The sequence below is a fragment of the Camelus ferus genome, chromosome 35 (genome assembly GCF_009834535.1).
Source record: "Camelus ferus isolate YT-003-E chromosome 35, BCGSAC_Cfer_1.0, whole genome shotgun sequence".
Classification (NCBI taxonomy): Eukaryota; Metazoa; Chordata; class Mammalia; order Artiodactyla; family Camelidae; genus Camelus; species Camelus ferus.
This window is the reverse complement of record NC_045730.1, coordinates 12,591,690-12,614,094: the sequence shown is the minus strand read 5'-3', so window position 1 is coordinate 12,614,094 and position 22,405 is coordinate 12,591,690. Positions and strand designations below refer to the sequence as shown.

Here is a 22,405-nt window from a genome sequence, read left to right as displayed (position 1 = left end):
CTTATCTGAGGGATGAGGTGGAACAGAACATCCCCAGAAAGTGTCCCCACAGCCAGGCCCACAAACAGCTGTAAAATGAGCCCATAGCTCTCCTCAGCTGTGGAAAAGGATCAGACTTGTCCCTAGCTTGGAGCCCAGCATCAGCAGCATCACGGCCACTGTGCTGTAGCCATATTCTAGGTCAGAAGGAGATTGCAAAGACGGCCAGAGCCCTCTGTGGGCGCCTCTGCTAGCGAACATGCCAAGAAGACTCCGTCTTGTAATACGATGGGGAGGCATGTGAAATTGTTTGTGACTGCTGTGTTATTAAAGGGTCACTGATTCTCTATGTTAGTTTCAGGTGCTCAGCAAAGTGATTCAGTTATACATATACATTCATACATTTTTTTTCAGATTACATGTTATTAATGATTAATAAATGGTGTATTAATAAAATATTATACATCTTTTCCATTTTATGTTATTACAAGACATTGAATATAGTTCCCTGTGCTAGACAGCAGGCCCCTGTTGTTTATCCATTCCACACATAGCAATGTGTGTCTGCTAAAAGGATCATATTGGGTGAAGTCAGTCAGACAAAGTCAAATATCATATGATATCACTTATATGTGGAATCTAAAAAAAGGCACAAATTTTATTTATAAACCAAAAACAAACTCACAGACAAAGGAAACAAACTACGGTTACCAAAGGGGAAAGGGTGGGGAGGGATAAATTAGGGGTTGGGGATTAGCAGACACAGAACTTTTTTTTTAATTGAAGTATAGTCGATTTACAAGTTTGTGTCAATTACTGGCATTCAGCATAATGATTCATTTATACATATATATGAATTCCTTTTCATATTCATTTCCATTATAGGCTATTACAAAGTATTGAATATAGTTCCCTGTGCTGTACAGTAGGACTTTGTTACTGTCTATTTTATATATAGTACTGTGTATCTATTAATCCCAAACTCCTATTTTAAACTTCCCAGCCTTTTTCCCTTCGGTAATCATAGTCTGTTTTCTCTAGTTTGTAAGTCTATTTTGGTTTATAAATAAAATTTGTATCATTTCTTTAGATTCCACATATAAGTGGTATTATATGATATTTGTCTTTCTCTGCCTGACTTACTTCACTTATGATCATCTCTAGGTCCATCCATGCTGCTGCGTGTGAGTGCTACATTGGATAGAAGGTTTTAAGGTTTTAATTTTTACCCATGTTAAAAAAAATAAAAAAATACTTTGGAATAATCCTACACCTGCCTTGAAGTTTTATTGTGCTCTAATTTAGTAAAAATACCTATGCTATAAAAACACCCCTGGAGATATTTAACCAAGTTTTATATCCCACTCTTCCACAAATAGACTCTGAGTAGGAATGTCATTCTTCTCAACTAACACATAAATTAAAGACATTTGAGGTTTAAACATGAGCACCTGGGTGTCTAATAAAGTTCGAAGTCGCCACATTCTTATGGTGGCTACAAAAGATCATAAAGCGTCGAGAACTCACAAGGACAAATTAGCGGCTGACATTTTCCAAACAAAAGGCAAAGTTTCAAGTTCTTCATTTCTTTCACTTTCCTCTTTGTCCTGGGGTTTTGAAAGAGAGAATGGATGGTTCATTTCTTTAGAGCTTATAAATCTTTCTAGGTTTTGATGTGTGAGTCAGATTTTACCTGCTCTTATGTGGCAAGAACAGTCTGAAAACTGACTTTTGTGGCCATCAGACTCTGCTCACTTACCCCAGTTCCCTACACAGCGTCATGCCATCTTGACTGGAGTCAGGTTCCATATAAATGTTTCCCAACATGACAACAGAACTTGACCTGTAATTAAGATCTTAGGCAGTTCTGAGCAGCTTCTTGGCATAGGTCTGAAACCATCACATTCTTTCCTGGAGATTCAGCTGAAGGTCACACTTAGGGGTTGAGTTTCAGCAGACTGAACAGTGTTTTTTTTAATGATGTCTTCTTGTGGCTTTCTCTTTTAATTATGACATCTTACATTCCTACAATTTCAAAAGGCCAATGCAAGCCTTTCTCTTTAGTTAGAGAATGCAACATGTTTTATTGAGGACAGTGATGTTTTTCTAGGTTCTTTAGTTGAATATGGCTGGTTTGGATTTTTCTCAAGAAGATTATTTCCTAGAAGGGCCTAGAAGTTAATTAAAGGGGGAATAAGGGGGGAGGGTATAGCTCAGTGGTAGAGCACATGCTTAGCATGCATGAGGTCCTGGGTTCAATCCTGAGTGCCTCCATTAAATAAATAAACAAACCTAATTACCTCCCCACCTCCCAAAAAGTTAGCAGAAAACTGGGGGGAGGGTATAGTTCAGTGGTGGAGTGCATGCTTAGCATACATGGGGTCCTGTGTTCAATCCCCAGTACCTCCATTAAAAATAAATAAACAAACCTAATTACCTCCCCACTCCAAACAAAAAAAAAACAAACAAAAAAACAGGATAAAAGGGGAATAAAACTTTTTTCAAGGATCTTCAGTCCAAAACCCTGTTTTGGAATGGCCTCTCTTACTAGACACCATGCCAGATAGAGGGAACATAAAAACAAAATCTCCCAGGTGCCACGGTTCTGCCCCCCTCATCTATTTTTGAGTCACTCTCCCTGACCACAAGCTGTTGAATTATTTAGCTGCTCACTCTTAATGAAGCTTTTCCCCTCTCATAGACCTGGCATGTTTTAGTTCACAGTCTTCTAATGAGACACCTGATGCTGCAGAATCCATTATAAGTTAGAAATAAGTAACTGAACAATTCTGCTGTGATGGGCATCACAGAATACATCAAGGAGAAAGAAAAGTAGTTCTGAAAAAAAAATGTAAGGCCCTCAGATCAATGGTAATATTTTATTATTTTTTTTAGAGGTAGAAATTTTTTTTAACTGAAGTATAGTCAGTTACAATGTGTCAGTTTCTGGTGTACAGCATAATGTTCCAGTCTGTGTGTGTGAGTGTGTGCGCACACGCATACACACATATATTCATTTTCATAGTCCTTTTCATTAAAGGTTATTACAAGATATTGAATATAGTTCCATGTGCTATACAGAACAAACTTGTTTTTAATCTATTTTTATATATAGTGGTTATCATTTACAAATATCAAACTCCCAAAGTTATCCCTTCCCATCCCCTTTCCCTCGGTAACTGTAAGATTGTTTACTATGTCTTCAAGTGTATTTCTGTTCTGTAGATGAGTTCATTAGTGTAGGTAAAACTGCTGGCTCAAAAACTAGGAGCACTTTTAGGCTTTCAGGATAGACTGTTAAATTACTTTCCAAAAAAGTTATACAAAGTCAAGTTCCATCAGCATAAGCAACAGCCTATTTCTCATCTCTCTCCTGGTTTTCAATTTTGTGTGTTTTTATTACTTTTAATCTTTAGTAGTTCAGTGTAAGAAAGATAGCTTCTCTATGATGTTTTACATTTTTTTCATTTATTTGATTCTTGGTGTGGATATCTTTCACATTTGTCAAAAATTTTTATTTCTCCCTTTTTAAACTCTTTGTATAATATTTTAAATATGGTTAATCAACAAGTGTATATTGTATAGCACAGGGAACTATATTCAATGTCTCGTTAGTAACTTAGGGTGAAAAAGAATATGAAAACAAATATATGTATGTTCCTACAGACTGAAGCATTGTGCTGTACACCAGAAATTGACACAACATTATAAACTGACTATACTTCAATAAAAATATATTAAAAACATTAAAAGGATAAAAAATAAAAGAATATGTATGTCTTCCTTGGAGAATTGCTTGTTTAGGTTTTCTGCCCATTTTCAGATTGGGTTGTTTATTTTTTTCTTATTCAGTCATATGAGCTGCTTATATATTCTGGAGATCAAGCCTTTGTCGGTTTCATTAGCAAAAATTTTTTCCCATTCAGTCGGTTGTCTTTTTGTTTTACTTATGGTTTACTTTGCTGTGCAGAAGCTTGTAAGTTTCATTAGGTCCCATTTGTTTATTCTTGCTTTTATTTCTTCTAGGAGAAAATTTTTGAGATGTATGTCAGATAATGTTTTGCCTATATTTTCCTCCAGGAGGTTTATTGTATCTTGTCTTATGTTTAAGTCTTTGATCCATTTTGAGTTGATTTTTGTGTGTGGTGTAAGGGAGTGTTCTAGCTTCATTGTTTTACATGCTGCTGTCCAGTTTTCCCAGCACCATTTGCTGAAGAGACTGTTTATTCCATTGTATATTCTTGCCTACTTTGTTGAAGATTAGCTGACCAAAAGTTTGTGGGTTCATTTCTGGGCTTTCTATTCTGTTCCATTGGTCTGTATGTCTGTTTTTGTACCAATACCATGCTGTCTTGATGACTGCAGCTCTATAGTACGGTGCAGGAATTGTGGAAAACAGTATGGAGATTCCTCAAAAGACTAGGAATAGACTTACCATATGACCTAGGAATCCCGCTCCTGGGCTTATATCCAGAAGGAACCCTACTTCAGGATGATGCCTGCACCCCAATGTTCATAGCAGCACTATTTACAATAGCCAAGACATGTAAACAGCCTAAATGTCCATCAAAGGATGACTGGATAAAGAAGATGTGGTATATTTATACAATGGAATACTACTCAGCCATCAAAACTGACAACATAACGCCATTTGCAGCAACATGGATGCTCCTGGAGAATGTCATTCTAAGTGAAGTAAGCCAGAAAGAGAAAGAAAAATACCATATGAGATCGCTCATATGTGGAATCTAAAACAAAAACAACAACAACAACAACAAAACAAAGCATAAATACAAAACAGAAATAGACTCATAGACATAGAAAACAAACTTGTGGTTGCCAAGGGGGCAGAGGGTGGGAAGGGATAGATGGGATTTCAAAATTGTAGAATAGATAAACAAGATTATACTGCATAGCACAGGGAAATATATACAAGATCTTATGGTAGCTCACAGAGGAAAAAATATGACAATGAATATATATATGTTCATGTATAGCTGAAAATTGTGCTCTACACTGGAATTTGACACAACATTGTAAAATGATTATAAATCAATAAAAAATGTTAAAAAAGAAAAAAAAGAATATGGTTAACTGTCATATTTTTACTATCCATCATAGATGTTCTTAGGCCACCATTTTGTTTTTGTCTTTTAAATAAAAGGTGCTTTACATTCACAGAACATGTTTCTGTACGTATCATCCCATTGGAACTTCACTGGTACCCTGTGAAGTCTTATGGTACAGCTCACCTACTGCAATGATACTGTGGGTTACAGGTGAGTGTGAATATTGATCCATTTACTTCTTGGGGCTTTTAGTCACATTTGGGAGGTTGGCACCTCCATGCACTGGTCACCTCCATCCTGGAGCAGCCTCTGTGGTTTACCGCAATGTGCCTGCATTTTTTTCCTATGTGCCTTGCCGTGTGAAAGGATGGGAAGCCCTGTAGGATCACTGCTTCCCCATGGTGCAGAGAAAGAAACAGGCTTGGGAAATAGAGAACGCTTAAGATCTCAGGGTTGGCTGAAGATGGAAGGCATGACTCGACTCATCATTTCTGATCCCCACAATGATGTTCTTTCTTTTATACCATGCCACTTCTCAACTATGGACTGCTAAGCTGATCCACAATTGAGTCAAATATAGGGGTCAATGTCAACTTCCACGACAGAGTCAAATATAGGAGACAAAATCAATTTATGTAAGTTATACACAAAATATAAAATATTAATTGAAAGGTAGCATAGCATAGGTGGTTAAAAATAAAGACCACAGGGCCAGCTTGCCTGGGTTTGAATCCCGCTCTATCACTAACCAGCTGTGTGTCTCTGGACTAGTCACTTAAACACTATAAGCCTCAGTTTCCACATCTCAAAAGTGGGGGTAATAATATCTAGTTGGTAGCATTGTTGTGAGGACTAAATATGTTGATAAAGGTAAAATGCTTAGAACAGTAGCAGGTGTGTGGTAAGTGTCCTTCCTTTACCATTATTATTACACATATTGTGCATTCGTTTTCTGAGTGAAGAATCAGAACTTACTCTGCACAGTGGTGGGTGACAGCTGTGCTTGTTGGTCTTGGGGCCGCTGGCAAGAACAGCTGAGCAACTGCTGGATGACTCCCGGACTCATTTGCTTGAAGTCCTCCTTAGAAATGGGGGAAAGCCTGTTCTGTAGAAATATCTCCACCAACTGCCCAGCAGAGAAGCAAGTCTGTCCAGGGAAGAACATGCATGGTTACCAACCTCAGCAGTGAATCAAATTCCCCATCAACTGCCGTCCTGCAGGAGCCAGAACTAAATGGAATGGCTCATCAACACATGGAGCCATTACCATGTGTGTTTCCCTGCAACCTTTTGTCCATGAATAATTCCCAAGGATTATTTTTAATCTCTGGTCAAAGTCAGCTGCACCTCACTGTCATTTTGAGTACTATGTAGTACAAGTTTTGCACACTTTTTTCTTTTCTGAAAAGATGCACTATGTTTTATGATGTGTTGGATGATGTTCTAACCAGCAGCCTAAGGAAGCCCTGATGCTCTTGTTGGGGGTCTTTGTGTTAACAAAGCTAAAATTTCATATGATAAACAGGAACTCTAAAGGTAAGGAGATCATTGTCTTTAATACTCTCTGATTTAATAAGCCTGGGTAGGCAACATGTATTTTCAAAAACAATAAAAGTAAAGGTAATATTTTAAAAAGTGAATGCTGTGTCGTTAGCCAGTGTGTAAACACTAAATGATATGGCTCCCTCTGTCCCTTGACATCCCTTCTCCACAAGAGCAATTGGAATCATCATTAGTGCCTACTGATTTCACTAATTTTGATTCAGATCTTTGCAATTTTTTCATACTGAATAGGTGTATTTATGAGAGAGAATAAGTATAAGCAAACAACACATGAAACAGGTCCCTAAAAGCTACCTCAAAGCCTTTGTCCATCTTAGACATGTTATGCGCTGACATTTTGTGTATCAAAAATTACACTGAATAGTTTTAATATGTGGATGAGAATGGTGTATAGTTTTACTAGCAGAATGGCTGTCTTCTACTGAAAGACGGCCCCAGTGCAAATCATTGTGATTTTTAGTTACAACAAAATATTTTTTTTAAAGTGACGTATGAGGATTGTGAGTTGCCATGCTATAGAATGTAGGAACTTTTAACAAAGGCACATGACTAATCAGAAAATAATGATGACACATGTGCTGGTTTTTCCATCAAGAACTCCTTTGGGATGACTCCAAGAGTAAAAAGGTTTAATCTTGGTCAGGAAATGTTTGGCTGCATAAAACACAACCCACTCAAACCAGCAGACACCAAGAGGAGAATGTATTAAGGTTGTAGGGGATGTCTGAGATTAAAAGGATTGCACATCTCAAGAGGAACACAAGCAGAAGCTGGAAAATTAGAATTAGATATTTTTCTTTATCTCTTCAGGGCTCAGTCTTGTCTCCTTTATGTTTCCCACTGCAGGAATCTATTTTCTTTCAGTCTGGCCTTCTCTCTTTTAATAAACACATGGCCATATAAGCCCCAATTCTAAAGTGACCTTTCAGTCCAAGAACCTAAGATTGGATTGAGTCTGCAAGTCCTGATAAATATTCCTGGTTTGGCCAAGCCATGGATGGGCTTTCTTGGATGAGATGTTCATTGGGCCGCATCAGTTTTGCCCCCAGGATAAGAGGGGGGATTATGCCCTTCAAATATGGCTGCTGGACTCAGCCCTGTGACTCAGGAAGGCATTTCTCAGTAAAGGATTGGGCAAGAACTCCAAAAGTTCTCCACTAAAAGAAGCAATAACAGAAAGCTAAATTTGTGATTTTTTTTTCCTTTTATCAATAAATTTGCACCCAAGACAATATCCTCTTTTGCACCACTTATTACTCGTGGACTATAATTACCTCATCATTAAAAATACAACAATAAGGGTAAACTAACAACAAAATTTTGATGAAGAATCCTTCATAATAAATATTCATGTTGAAAAATGCCCGGGAAATAAAAGAGTGGAGAAATAAACATGAACGTAATGCCATGCATCTTTTCCCTGTTCATTGTCAAGAATTTGAATAGTTTCTAGTCTGAGAATACCTTCTCGTAGAGTAAGGTTATTCTATCATAAGCGTCTATGTCCTTGATACTTACATGCTGCTCCTGTGCCATTTAGGTCATTGTATTAAATTTCTTCTGAAATCACTCACACAAATGTCCTGAAAGGTGATTAATCATATTCTATAACACTTTGGTACACAAAATATTTTTAATAAAGGAAACAGAATGTAAATTTAGAATCTCCAGCCAATAATCTTTAAAATTATCTTTATTCATCTCCATAAAACTTCAGTATACTTGCACACTTGTGTTGATGTCATCAGACTTCCGGGGAAACTTTCCACACATATTCTGAAGTGTTGCTTCCTGAACTTGAGTTTTGATAATCACTCAGAGGACTTGTTAAAAGTCAGAGTGCCTCACTCCACAATCAGAGTTTATGATTCAGTAGATTCTGGGAGGGGGCCCTAAGAATTTTCATTTGCAACAAGATCCCGGGTGCTGCTGAGCTGCTGGTCCACGGACAACACTTTGAGAATCACTGATCTAAATAATATATGCAGAATCTTCAGATTTAATATCCTACCTTAAGGGTCCCCTCAAGATCCACAAAGAAAGTGACATGTTGAAACAGAGAAGGACTGAGAAAGGGGTTGCTCTGTTTCTTTTTCATAGTCAGCACAGGAAATGATTATTACTGTTCTTAGAAGATGTATGCCTTAAGTAGAAGGTGTATGCCTTAAATACCCCTACATTTTAAGAAATAACCTTATACTCTTTATGCAAATAGGGTCTCCATCAGACAAATGTCTTCCCTTCCTAAGAGCTGGCCCTGAAGGAACATTAAAGGAGACTTTACAAACAAGGATTCATATAGGCATCAACTCTTGTTACCTTCAGTTGAATACACTAAGTGTGAGTTTGAAAGAATCAATTTTAATTGATGCCTTTTATATACAGCATAATTAACAGAAGTTCACTCTTTTAAAATATATAGTAAGAAAAATATGTGATACTGTCCAATCATGTATTCAAAACTTGCAGGAACAACCTTCAATATTGTTAGGAATATGTAAGAAATTTTGCTCTTTTAAAATACAGATTATGCTTAATAAGAGTATTACCTCATCCAAAATACAAATGACAAAAATAGTTTTAATTTCTTTAAATCAACACTTCTCAAACAATAGCATAGTTGTTAAGAGCACAGAATATGCTATCAGATAACCTATGTATAGACCCTTAGTTTCTGTGACCTTAAGGAACCACTTTTTAGCTCCATGCCTCAATTTTCTCATCTGTAGGATGCATATAACCTAATCTCATATAGTTGTTGGTGATAATTAAATGAAGAACTGCAGATGAAATTATGCAGTGTCCAACAGATAGAAAGGACTCAATCAATGTAAGCCATTATCATGGAATATCAATTTTTCAAGATCTTAAATTATCCAGGCAGGGAAAGTTTCTATAGTCAGCGTTTGAAAAATACTTGATTCAATAAGACTAAAAAATTGTATTTATGAAAGGACCTCCCCAGACACTTTAATATGCTACAGTGCAATATACATCTCCAGTTTTCCCAAACAGAATGGACCAGAACACCCCTTTCCAAGAATTACATAGGTAGACCAGTGAATGTACTTTGGAACACAACTTCAGGAAATAAGGAGATAAATAGGCTCATATATTATCTTTCCTCCAAAACCTTCTCAGTAGATACAAATATTCTTCTGTTGTTCACAACCCAAAGTAATCTCTTCATAATCCAACCTAACTTCAAAGTGTTCATGCATCATTGGAAGTTTTTATATTATGTCCATAGCCTCCTACTGCCCTGTTGGCTCCATTGCTCCTGTTTTTGTTCAATACTTTACCCTTTGTGCCCACAATGGTGATTCACATAGTAGATGCTCAAATATATTTGCTGAATTAATTATTCATGCCTTCAATATGGACCCAATTGACAAAAGAGCAGTATATATATATCATTCTCCTAAATAGCTTGGCCTCAAGTTTATGTCTGCAAAGCTTCACTTGTAAAAGAAAAAAAAAAAAAAACCTGACCACACTGTGGAACTAGAATATTTTTTACATTTAAGGAAATACACATTACCCCTTAAGTTTTCTACAACTCTTACAGAATTGTCACAGCTACTTCTTTTCTCAGTGGCAAATGATGGTACAAGAGGAATAATGACAATACCTGATCCCAGGAAGCTGGAGCATCTTCTGACTCTTGGTCCATGGATACAGATAGATGAGGGTAGTCCCAATCATGGACTGTTGGGTTGTTTTGTTCCGTTTGAAGTTGATGGATTTTATCTTTTCTGATACAGGTACTTTTAGTCCAGAGAATGTTGAGGAGTTGGTCTAGTTCTAGAAATTTCATACAAAATCTGGTGTCACACAGAATAAAGACAGGCCAGTTTCAGAATAGCCACTATTTCAGATGGCCACAGAATAGACATTTTACTAAGCAAATTTTTCTAAGTTCTAATGAAAAGTCAAGATTTTATTCTGAACAAGAATAAAGACCATTTATACTTCACATGAATATTGATTCCTTCACAAGATCTTGGCTAAGCTTTAGGGCTGAACCATGATGAAATGAGTAATTCCATAAAAGGAGTGCTTTCTGGTAAGTCAACTAATTCTTTGTCTAGGTGTATAAAAATGTAAACAAGAGATGAAACTGAATTAATTCTTAGAAAATTTATTTCCTTGGCACTATACATCCTTAGTAGGTTAACTATAACTTTAATGTAAAGCCAATCAAATTATTTTCCCCTTAAATGTTTAACACAGAAAAGAGAAAGGAATTGAAAAGGAATGAGATTGTGGGGACAAACTAAACCTCGTTTTCTAATGCTATTGTGGTATGGTTGTCAATTTATAGATCGCAGTTTTGTTTCCCTTGGTACAGCTGTAGGCTTTTAAAAATTAATTGATACAGAGAATAACTGAATATAATGGTGAATTTCTTTGGATTTATTTATCTTCTTACTTGTGAAAAAAGTATCTCTGGTATTTTCCTAAATGTTACCACAGTAATAGAAAAATTACAAACTAGAGTTACTACAATATTTTATTTTAAATGACCAGTTTCAACAAAAAGTTATGAGACCTACAAAGAAATGGGAAAGTGTGCCCCAGAGTCAGGATAAAAAAAAGCAGTCAAGAAATATATCTCTGAGTATTCCCAGATGTTGGATTCAGCAGACTTCAAAACGGCCATTATGTTCAAGTATGTTCAAGGAACTAGAGAAAATAACACTTGAGAAACTAAAGGATGACAATAATAAATTAACAAATAGGAATTTTCAATCAGATAAAAGTTATATAAAAGTCCAAATGGAAATTGTAGAGTTAAAGAACAGAATAAGTGAAATGAAAAATTTACTAGAGTACAACAGCTTATTGAGATGGTAGAAGAAAGAATTATCAAACATGAAGATAAATTAATAGAAGTAATCCAATATGAAGAACAGAAGGAGGAAAGAGAACAAGTCTCAGAGACCTGCGGAAAGCAGCAAGTATACTGACCTGTATTTAATGGCAGTCACTGAGAGAGGACAAAGAGGAAGAAGCAGAAAATTAAAAAATGGAGAAAATAATGGCTAAAAACTTTCCAAATTTGATGTAAAAACCTTAATCTACATGTTGAAGAAGTCCATCAGACATCAAGTAAGATAGATATAAAAGATCCACACCCAGACATAGTCAAACTGTTGGTATATCTTGAAGGTAGTCACAGAAGAATAACTCATCACATATTAATACAATTAATATTGTGACCTCCCATCTAAACAATGGAGGCCAGAAAGTAATGGAATAAGAATCCTGAAAGAAAAAACAAAACAAAACAAAACCTGTCAATGAAGAATTTAATATCCAACAAAACACTGTTTCAAAAATGAAGGTGAAATAAAATTATCCTCAGATGAGCAATGAATGAGAAAATTTACCAGTAGTGGACCTGCCTGACAAGAAACATCAAATGAAATGACCTGAATGGTAAGTTGACTACATAGGAAGAAATGAAGAGCACTAGGAATGTAAATAGGTGAGTTAATATAAAAAACGCAAATTTATTTATCATTTGTTCTCTAAACTCAGTGAAGAAACACTACAAGCTTTTCTTTCAAAGTCAAAAACATGTAAGGGTGCAGACCATCCTCAAAATATTTACCATTTTATTGGGGTTATTAACCAATGTAATTAGATGACAGAGAAAACAGGAACACATGAATTAAAAAAGAAGATGCAAAACTATACCTATTTGTTGATGGTATAATTATATATCTGAAAACCCTTATGGCAAGAAGGGTGGATGGTATGGCTCCATGGTAGAGTGCATGCTTAGCACGCATGAGGTCCTGGGTTCACTCCCCAGTACCTCCATTAAAAATAAATAAATAAATAAATAAACCTAACTACCTCCCCCCTAAAGTTAAAAACAAACAAATAAACAAAAATTATGGAAAGAATAAAATAATTATATTTTATTCAATTTATGAAATTAATCTAAAAAACCACTAAACTTTATATAGGCAAAGACCAGTTAGAAGCTATAATGAAACAGAGGACCTCAGTTAAGAGAGACAAAAAGAAAGTGAAATGCTTAGGCATAAATGTAGCCAAAATTTTCTAAAACTTATGTGAGGGACACTCTACAAAAACACACATGTTGACATGAACAAATGGAAAGACATATTAGGGCATATAAAAATTCAACATCTTATAAATGTCATTTCTCATAAGTTATTTACAACTTTTTTTGTAATTATAATAAAATTATCATAGGGTCTTCCCCTCAGAGCTTAATAGTTACATGATATTTGTTAGGAAGAATGAACAAACCAAGAAAACCCTGGAAAGAAGAGCAGTGAAGAAGGTTAGCTCTATTCAGAAAGTAAAATATACCATAAAGCCCTTAAAGTAAAACAGCACAGTACTGGTACATGGATAGACAAGTGGGCCAAAAGAACACAATAGAAAACAGAAATAGACCTGATTACATTTATCCTTTTAGTATGCAAAAGCAGCATCTCAAATCAATGGAGGAAATAATTTCCATTGCATTTTACATCAAAGGTATAAAGAAAACTGCATAGTCATATAGAAAAAATTAACTGGATCTAATCCTCACAACATGCACCAGAATTAATCCTAAGGGGGTCAGAAATGCAAACATAGAAGCACTAGAAGAAAACTCAGTTAACTTCCTCTACAACCTAGGAAAATGGGAAATTTCTTAACTGTAACTCAAAATCCAAAAGCAGTTAGAGAAAAGTTTGATTAACTGATTTATATAAAAATCAAAAGTATTTGGAGAAATAACTTATCCCAGATGTAGGCAGAAAATGTACAAGATGAACCTGGAATATCTTAAACTGGAGATCAAGGGTTAGGATACGAAAAGTTTTAAGGTTTTGTGAAGAGGACTTAGAGCCACCTTGAATGAGATTCCATTGGTCAAAGACAGAACAATCTGAACACCAGGAAGACAGTAAAGGCAATAGATTGAGAGATAAGAAATCATAGTGATATAAAAAGACAAGCTCATCATTCTTCTTTGAAGGATGCAAGGAAAAGATGTTATTATTTTGAAAAGTAGTAAACTAAAGAATCAAGAATGCATCCTCACGTTCCTTTAAGAACCTCAGTAAAATGAAATTGTGGTGAGGGGAAGGTTTTCCACCATAGACTTATCATACTGATTAATGAAAAACAGAGATTTGGAAGATGACCATTGGGTAAGCCCCAAACAATTCATCATCTAGGTGAGGAACATCCATAGCTTATAACTTCTCGGAAAGAGACAAGCAGATGTTTTGTGCCATTGATGGGAGATACCAACTCTAAGATGGTACCCCCAAATAAATAAATAACCTAAAAGTATCCAAGCCTCTACATATAAAAATCAATATGCAACCTAAAACTAACATTGTAAATCAACTACACTTCAATAAAAAAATGAAATTAAAAAATCAACATATATGAAACATAGTGCATAGAAACACATGTTAAATGAATAGGAATGCAGTCAACAAAAGCCAGATGGGATAAAACAATCCCTTTTTTCTTCTGACAAAAAATTTGCAACAAAATAAAGAAGATAAGGGTGGAGGGGAAGGGCGTTAACACCTATAAAAAAGACTTCAGAGTCATACTGACAATTTTATGGACTTTATTGGATCCTGGTTCAATAAAAATGTTTTAAAACATTTTTAAATCAGAAAAATGTGAACATGAAAGGGTTTTTTAAAAATGATATTAAAGAACCATTAATTTTTTAGCTGTGATATTGGTAATAGATGCTTTTTTAAAAAAATCCTTTTCAGAGATTCACACAGAAGTATATACAGATGTATTATTTGTTTCAAAATAAGTAATGAGAGAGAAGGGAGGCAAATGTAAAACAAGATTATCCACTTGCTGATAATTGTTGAGGCAGGAGACTGTGTAGCTGGGGTTTCACTATATTAGTGTTTCTCCTTTTGTTTACGTTTGAGAATATCTATAATAAAAACGTATTTTACAACACACTTAAAACTAGCATACTTTCCCCTCTCCTATCCAAAAACACAATCAGTGGCAGTAAATTTTATCTGGAATGAGGATCTAATTGTACTGAGATGGAATGGTGCTCTGATATGGAATTCTGAGTTCTCAAATGCAAAGTGGCTGAGTTTTGCCCAAATGGGTGATACTGAATACCTCTGATGAACAATTATGTGATTTTTTTTAAACCAGGGTCCACAATGATCAATATCTAGACAATCTGCTTGGATCTTACAGGACAGCTGGCCTCTAACTATGTTCTGTATTCCAGTCTGATGACTCGTCCTATTTCTAGAGTGACTGAGCCTTCCAGTGGCGCACATTTTTACATTCTTGGAAAAGTGGAATCATTGCATTCCTGAAGTTGAAACAAAAACTGGACTGCTCACACTCAATCACTCGAAATCTGAATTTCACAATTCCCGTTTCCCACGTCAAAATCATTCTCGGCATAGCATCCTTTTCCCTGGCCTATTTCCTAATTATGACACCTAGGTAACATGATTTAATTGTACTTCAACTTTTATCTTAATGAAGGTTTCTTTCTTTCATTTCTTAAAGAAAATACAAACGAATTGCAGGAAGACACATCTGTCATTTCATGTGTTGGACAAACCAATCAGAGGAAGTTCTGCATGGAACTGTGTGACGCCTAGCTCTTGATCCCTTTTAGAACTGGAAGATGTAACTAGATCATGAGTCTGCTGCTGGTCCTTTTGAAACTTTATATCTCTGCTCTATGCTGTGACTTCCCAGGAGGAAGTGTTTTGGCAGTACCAGCTATTGTGACACACCCGGTCCCCTTGGTGTGCAAAGCAGGGCATGCTGATACAGATTAAAAAAAAATAAGTCATTTCACTCTTCAAGGCTTGTTGAGTACAAAGAAATGTGGAAAATGGACGTTCTGATTCCATTCCTGACGTCTCATTTTATCTCAGATCCCTGAAAGGCGGCAGTCACGAATGTAGCCACAATGCATACTTTACACAGTACTTTTATTTAAAATGAGATGACTTACTTTTATGACGACAAACAAACTGCTATCAAGCCTCTTACACCAATTGGAATACTCTATTTTTCCCTTCTACGCAATACTTTGTCACCCCTGGCCCAGCACTTTGTCCCAAAGAGGAAAATGTTCATTTAGTCCTAGTGGTAGATTGTAAAAATCTCTCCCTTTGACTCTCCATCTATAATTTCATCATCCCTGCTAAAATGAATTGAATGCAATATTTTTGCCTTATCACCACATAGATATCATAGCATGTTTGCCTTGAAAAGGCCCCCTGGGCTGTCTTACTATATGCTGAGAAAAAAATGCTATTTAAAACATGCCTGAACAAATTCAGTCATTGCCATACTTCAGCCCTTGTTTTTTTTTTGTGCAGTTTATATTTAGTAGGTGTAACTTGGAAGTTGAATTCACCAAAAGCATTCTTACCTGATAAGTGGAGAGTATTTGTGCTATTCAAGGAACTGAAAATATATTAAAATAAATAAATAGCCTGAGGAAGGCAAGCTTCTTTGCCCTAGACAAACACCTTGGAGAGACAAAGCAATGACTGTCGCTGCCAACTGAGGAAGTGTATTTTCATCAGCACCATCGCTGCTTAGGATTCCAGATTTTTTCTGCAGCATTTTGGTTTCCATACACTGAAATCACAGACAAAGTAAAAAGAAAATTTTAACCTCTGAAGTTACTCTGATTAAAACATCTCTAGGATTTCCCCCAAAGACAAGAAATAGTTCTTCATCTAAAAGAGGATTGACTTGTCTGTGGGAATACAACAACCATCATTCCCCAGTCTCAGATGGAACTCTATTTGGTAAAAATTCATTTATCTGACATGACACTGAATTTTCAAACTCCCCATTGGTCTTCAATTTCTAACTGTTTCCATTATCCCCTTAAAGATGTCTCTTCTTCAAGGAGACTCTTGCCCTTGTCATGAGTACACATCCTCTGTATAAGAGGCAGGACTAGTGGAGAACCATGTGCAGATCACTATTCATTTACCATGGAGATAGCAAAGGCGTGGACAGAATGGAGGATGTGGGTGCATTAAGAGCTGGAGTCAAGAAGACAAAACAGAGTAGTTTGGACAAAAGGGAATAAAGAAAGAGAGGGATGCTTGCATTCTCGACTATTTGGGAGGGTGGCTAGATTAGGGAATGACGGTATAAAGTTGTTTCTCTTGGGGATCTGGTTAAAGCCCACTTGGAGCTACTGGTAGTGGCTTGACCAACGGAGGTTGAGTCCTATGCAAACCAAGACCTGGAAAGAGTCATGCGGGGCTGGTCTGCCAGCACCTCGTGTGACCTCACACTCTCTAGTCAAAGACAGCAGCAGCCTGCAGTGAGGTGCCAACGGGCCTCCTGCCAAAGTCTGGACTGACTGTCTTGGTAGAGAAATCCTAGCCCAAGTGAATGGGCCACAGGCCCCTTCCCAGGAACTAGAGAGGACAGTAGTGTCCTCCAGGAGATAGTTGTCCTAAGGCCTAGTTTAGGGTTATGACTTATCAGTAGCTCAGTTCAACTTGACTGAATTGATGAATAAAGGGTCTGCATACAATACTGAATTACTTTTTTCTGTTCCAGGAATGTTTAATCTCACACACACACTGGGAAGCCTAGGTATGTGCAGTATGCGTTAGATAACCAGAAATCTGTATTGAATATATACACTCCATCTGCTTTGGAGTACTGGCTTTCCATTTGCATTTAATCTTTATCAAAAGACAGTAACACAAAGGATGACTAAAAACCTAGTGGCTAATTTGAACTGATCTCATACCATACAGACGTTGCACTGAGGGAATTCTGTGTAGGCACACCTCCTTATCTACATAGAAAACTGAATTCTATAAAGGAACTCCATTTTCTCATTTGGAAATAGAAACAAAGAAATATGGCCAAATTTTGAGATTCATGAAATTAGAGTTACTAAGGTGACATCCACAACATCCTTGTAGTCACTCCATTTGTTCTGCCAATAACAAGAGAAATTAAACCTATGTACAGCAAACTGGAGGATATGTTTTCTGGCGTTAAGCTGCAGCATGACTGCACAGACACCTCTGAACTCCTAGAAGCCAGAACTGAGGGCAAGAATCAAATTCATCAATACATGTTGCTATAGAATGAATTTTTGTGCCCAATCTAAAATTCACATTTTGAAATTCTAACCCCCAAAGTGATGCTATTGGGAGATGGGGACTTTGGGAGGTAATTAGGTCATGAGGGTGGAGCCCTCCTGAAAGCGATTAATGCCCTTCAATAAAAGACCCTCAATAAGAGCTCTCTGGCCCCTTCTACCAAATGAGGACACAATGAAAAGGTGATCTTCCATGAACCCAAAATTCACCTCTCACCAGACACCAAATCTGCCCAGTGCCTTGATCTTGGACTTCCCAGCCTCCAGAACAGTCAGAAATAAACTTGTTGTTGAAAAGCCACCCAGTTTATGGCATTTATGTTACAGCAGCCCAAACAGACTAAGACACATGTCAATGAATACTTTGAGAGACAGAGAGAGAGAAAACAAAAAAACCACATTTCCTCACACACTTCAAAATGTGCTGGTGGTGCCTCAATTAATTCTTTAAGAAAATAGGGCTCAAAAAAACTCCTTCTGTTCAGAGAATTTTATCAGCTCAAACTTCCCACCACAGAGCAGAAAGCAAAAAGGTAATTGAAAGGCAGCTTTTGCTGGAATAGTAATGACGGTAGCAAGGTGCCCAGTTCCTAATAGTGGGAGCTGTGAGAGAAGAAACACACCTGAGACCCCTGAACATACATATGCAGCACCAATCAAAAGCCACAAAAGGGAAACCGTCTGTGCTGAATGTCATGAATAATGCTATTTGCAAGCTGCACCTTCAGGGAAGTAACTAATTATAAATTAATCTCTCTCAAACTCTTACTGCCTTCTCCCTCCCTGGTCAAAAGGCAAGGCGAATAGGCACGCTGCTCTCACCACGCCAGTTCAGTCCTTGGAGACTGATGAAAAGCCATGAGTCACACTCACCTTAGTGCCCAGGGGACTCAGAACAGAGCTATCCTGTCACCCGGCCTGCCTGCCCATCCACCCCCCCCCCCACCCTCCCAGCTTCTGGCTAAAACTCATCTGACAACTGGTTAGTCATTACATTTCCCCCTTTAGACTCAGAATTTTAAATTACATCACCTAACATCCCATAAGTAAAAATCACAAATAGTTACCTCTCTTAGAAGTTTCTGAGTATCTTAGTAAAAAACAAGGGACTAAAAACTCATGCTCTGAGACTGTATCTTAGCAGCAGAGCCAGTTAGCTATTTTGACTTTCTTACCTGGCTTCTGGAAGTGTCAAAGTACTGCCTGGTAAAAGCCAGGATGTCTTCCATCTCATTCTGTGAAAGGAAATAGGAGTCTTCATCCTGCCTGAGGCTCAGAAGGCTGTGTAGGTAAAATTTATACTCCTTATTACTCATGTTGAGCTTTGAAGAGCAGATCTCTTCCTGATGAATGATGTAATAGAGGAGAAGAAAAACTCTCTGGACCACTTCCTCTCTGAGCTGATCCTCAAAATCTCCCCCAGCTATTAGTAACAGGGCATCTGGTTTGAAGCACTGTGCAAAATAAAAACGAAAAAAATAATTTAAAAAGTAAAACACAGAAACAAAGCTTGACAAATAGCCTTAGAACACTGACGACCACAGTTTCCACTGTTCATTATTTTATGAATAGGAGGGGAAAGTGGGCAGTCTCAATAGCCTGATTCAAATAAGACAGCCATGGTTGGACTTTTATATAACAATGATGCCCTCACAGGAAGTCCTCACTCCCTAAAAGCAGTCCCTCGAGCTCCAACTGTAATACCACAAGCTGTCAGTCTGCTGCCTTGATTGAAACCAGCTGGCTCTTTTGCTTTTAAAGTGATGCCTCATTGCATTCAGAATGAAATCCAAGCTCCTTACAATCTCCTCCTTGGTCTGGCTCCTGCCCACTCTCCCTCTCCTACCTTATCTTATCTTCTCCCTCCTCTCACTTAATTTCTGCCCCGTGAGTTTCTGTCAGATCCACCAAGCTCTTCCCCACCACCTTTCAGGTCTTCTTCCCATGATTTCTCAGGTCTCAGCTTCAAGTGCCACTTCCTCAGGGATGCCTTCCTGGACACCCTGTCCAAAACAGAAAGCCCCCATCCCTGCCCATGTTCTCCAGAACAGCACCATTCAACAGAAATAGAATGCAAGCTACAGATGTGAGGCACACGTCATTTCAAATGTTCTAGGAGCCACACTTTAAAACAAAAAGAAACAGGTGAAATTAACGTTAATGACATTTTATTGAGACCTACCCAAGATACGATCATTTCAACATGTAATCAAAATTGTAAACAAAGTATTGTTAAGCTGTTTGACGTTCTTTTTGTCGTGCTAAGTCTTTGAAATCTGCTGTGTATTTTACACTTACCAGCCTATCTCAGTTTGGACAAGCCATGTGCTCAGTACCCAACAGCCACACGCGAGAGCTAGCTCTAGCATGCACCATTGTTTCCTCTCTTCTTAGCATCGGTGTTCTAATATTACTTTGTCTGCTTGCTTATTTTCTATTTCCTCGAAGACAACTGGTCTAAGGCTTGATTTTGTTTGCTGTGTGCACAGACCTATCCTCAGCATCTAGCACCAGGCCTGGCACTTAAGAGGTGTGAAAATGAAATGAATGTGTACCATCTGCTTCTCCGTTATCCTACCGAAGAGAATGGATATCAGTTCATTTCTGGGGTGCAATCAATTGCCACATCCTGCTGTTCACAGAGAGTTTGGTGGTTCGAGAATGAACAAAAGATGCTTCTATGATGCTTTGTTTCACAACCCATGGACAGATGCCTGGCTTGTCTAATCTGGGAAGTTTACATGGCAGAGGAAGGTTTGAGGGGCAATGTCATGAGACAGTGAGAGAAAGATAGACATGGAGGTTGTGGAAGAGAAGCTCTCCCAGCAAGACAAGAGTGTCTTTCTTCCACGACCGTTGGAGAGCTTCTGGAAATGAGTTTGGATCTGAGAAGCAGCCTATTACATGGCACCAGCTTCAGAGTGAAGGTGTCAAGAGATGCCTATCTTGAGCCTCAGGGGGATTGGCCCCACTGTGGGACAATCTACTAGAATATATTTTAATCTATTCTCTGAGGTGGAAGTTTCAGGGGTTCTAATTCCACATGTACTGTGAGTTCCGCGGCTCAACAACTGGAAAATACCATCTGAGCCAGGAAGAAACATGTCATCCATCTCTAAAGCAAAGCATTAATCACATTCTTCACAAGCCACAGAGATTCCAGTCTCTCCCCAAATCAACTGCGAGAGGACAAGAACTCAGCAAACAGAGGCACCGTCTTCCTAACAAGGCCACCTCTGAATGTTGATATTGAACTTGACCACCAAAACCACAGAAGCCCTTTTCTGTTCCCGAATTAGCCCTAGAGAAAAGTCCATGGGTTGGTAGCTGTTGACAGGGCTGACACCAAGACCCAGGGAGGTGAATCAGCTAACTCATTTTTTGTACCAAATAACCTCCTGAAACTAAAGTATTAGTAAAACTATTGGTCATATTAGCTACCATTTATTGGAAGTCACGTGTCCAAGACAGTGCTAAGTACCTTCCATATTCAGGCATGCCTCAGTGTAGAAATCTAATCAGATGATCTTTTTTTTTCAATGGGGGTGGGGAACCTTATTGCATTATTTTAAATGGAAAAACAAAATGTGTCCAACCTAGGTAATAATCTACCAAATATTTCTGCACAATATGAAGCATTCAGAATACCAATGACCCAATTATTGAGTGCATAATGAATTAATAAATACATTTATAAGCAGTATGCAGATACAGCACAGAATCAAGTATGAACTGTCTTTTCCTTGTATGAGGAAGGTATATCCATAGTATGCGTGTAAACCAAGTTTAAGAGAGGATAAGGAATGTATTTAAAGCCATACAACTGACAGTGGTTGCATGGTCTTAATTCCGCTCTAGCACTGATAAATTTTATATTCTTATCCTTTATTTTGTTCCATGGAGAAGCTAAGCTGTGAACCATCTATGTAACTTGCTATGCAACTCCTCACCCAGTAATTTCTTCTCCCTCCTGTCTGGTAGGAAGAAACTGGGTCAATTAGGAGGCTAGGGGATTGGTAAGGATCTAATATCAACCCATGAGCACATGGTACAACCAGAAAGTTGAATGAGCTCATCTTGATAGACTTTCAGGTACTGTTCAGGTTGTCTAATGGGGCTGGGTAGGTAGGAACAAATGTGTAAGACCTCCATGAGGCCACCAGACTATGATATATGTGCCCAGGATGTCATGTATGTGGCCACTCTTCAACCCATCCAAGCTCCCCATGGCTCCTCCCCTCTCTGCTTTGGCTGTGGGTCTTTTTAGTGGTGGGAGGTGGCATGGCATGAGGCAGCAGAGAACAGGGTTAGATCTGTGATCACCCAGAGGTTCACTCTAGAATTGGTGTGTATAAAGTACACAACCTGGAAGGTAAATCGGTTTCTGACTCTGAAAGTTTTAAATAAGTTGTAGAAACATCTCATTTTGGCTGACCAGAGATTTTGGCCATCTTAAATGAACAGAGGTTGCTTACTCCTTGATTTAAGTTTTTGAGACTTGCTGAAATGAAACTGTGGATCAAAGGCCCATGGGCTGGAAACCTTGCACTCTAATCTTAGGCAAGTTACCTTAATACAGAAAGTGGTGGCTTGAGGAAAAGAATGCTGTACAGAGAGTCAGAAGGGCTAACATAAGAAAACATGGGGG

The 22,405-nt window shown here is 37.7% G+C and overlaps 1 protein-coding gene across 1 annotated transcript in view; it reads right to left on the bottom strand.

The window, feature by feature from the left end:
• Positions 1-19,241, bottom strand: part of SLC39A12 (solute carrier family 39 member 12) — a 63,510-nt gene extending 44,269 nt beyond the window's left edge. Inside the window, 7 exon segments of the mRNA XM_032473705.1 lie at positions 8-96; positions 98-176; positions 6,024-6,195; positions 10,243-10,415; positions 16,045-16,093; positions 16,095-16,256; positions 18,933-19,241. Coding sequence (XP_032329596.1) covers positions 8-96; positions 98-176; positions 6,024-6,195; positions 10,243-10,415; positions 16,045-16,093; positions 16,095-16,256; positions 18,933-19,073 — 865 coding nt within the window. The 5' untranslated portion in view covers positions 19,074-19,241.
• Positions 19,242-22,405: the final 3,164 nt, after the last annotated feature.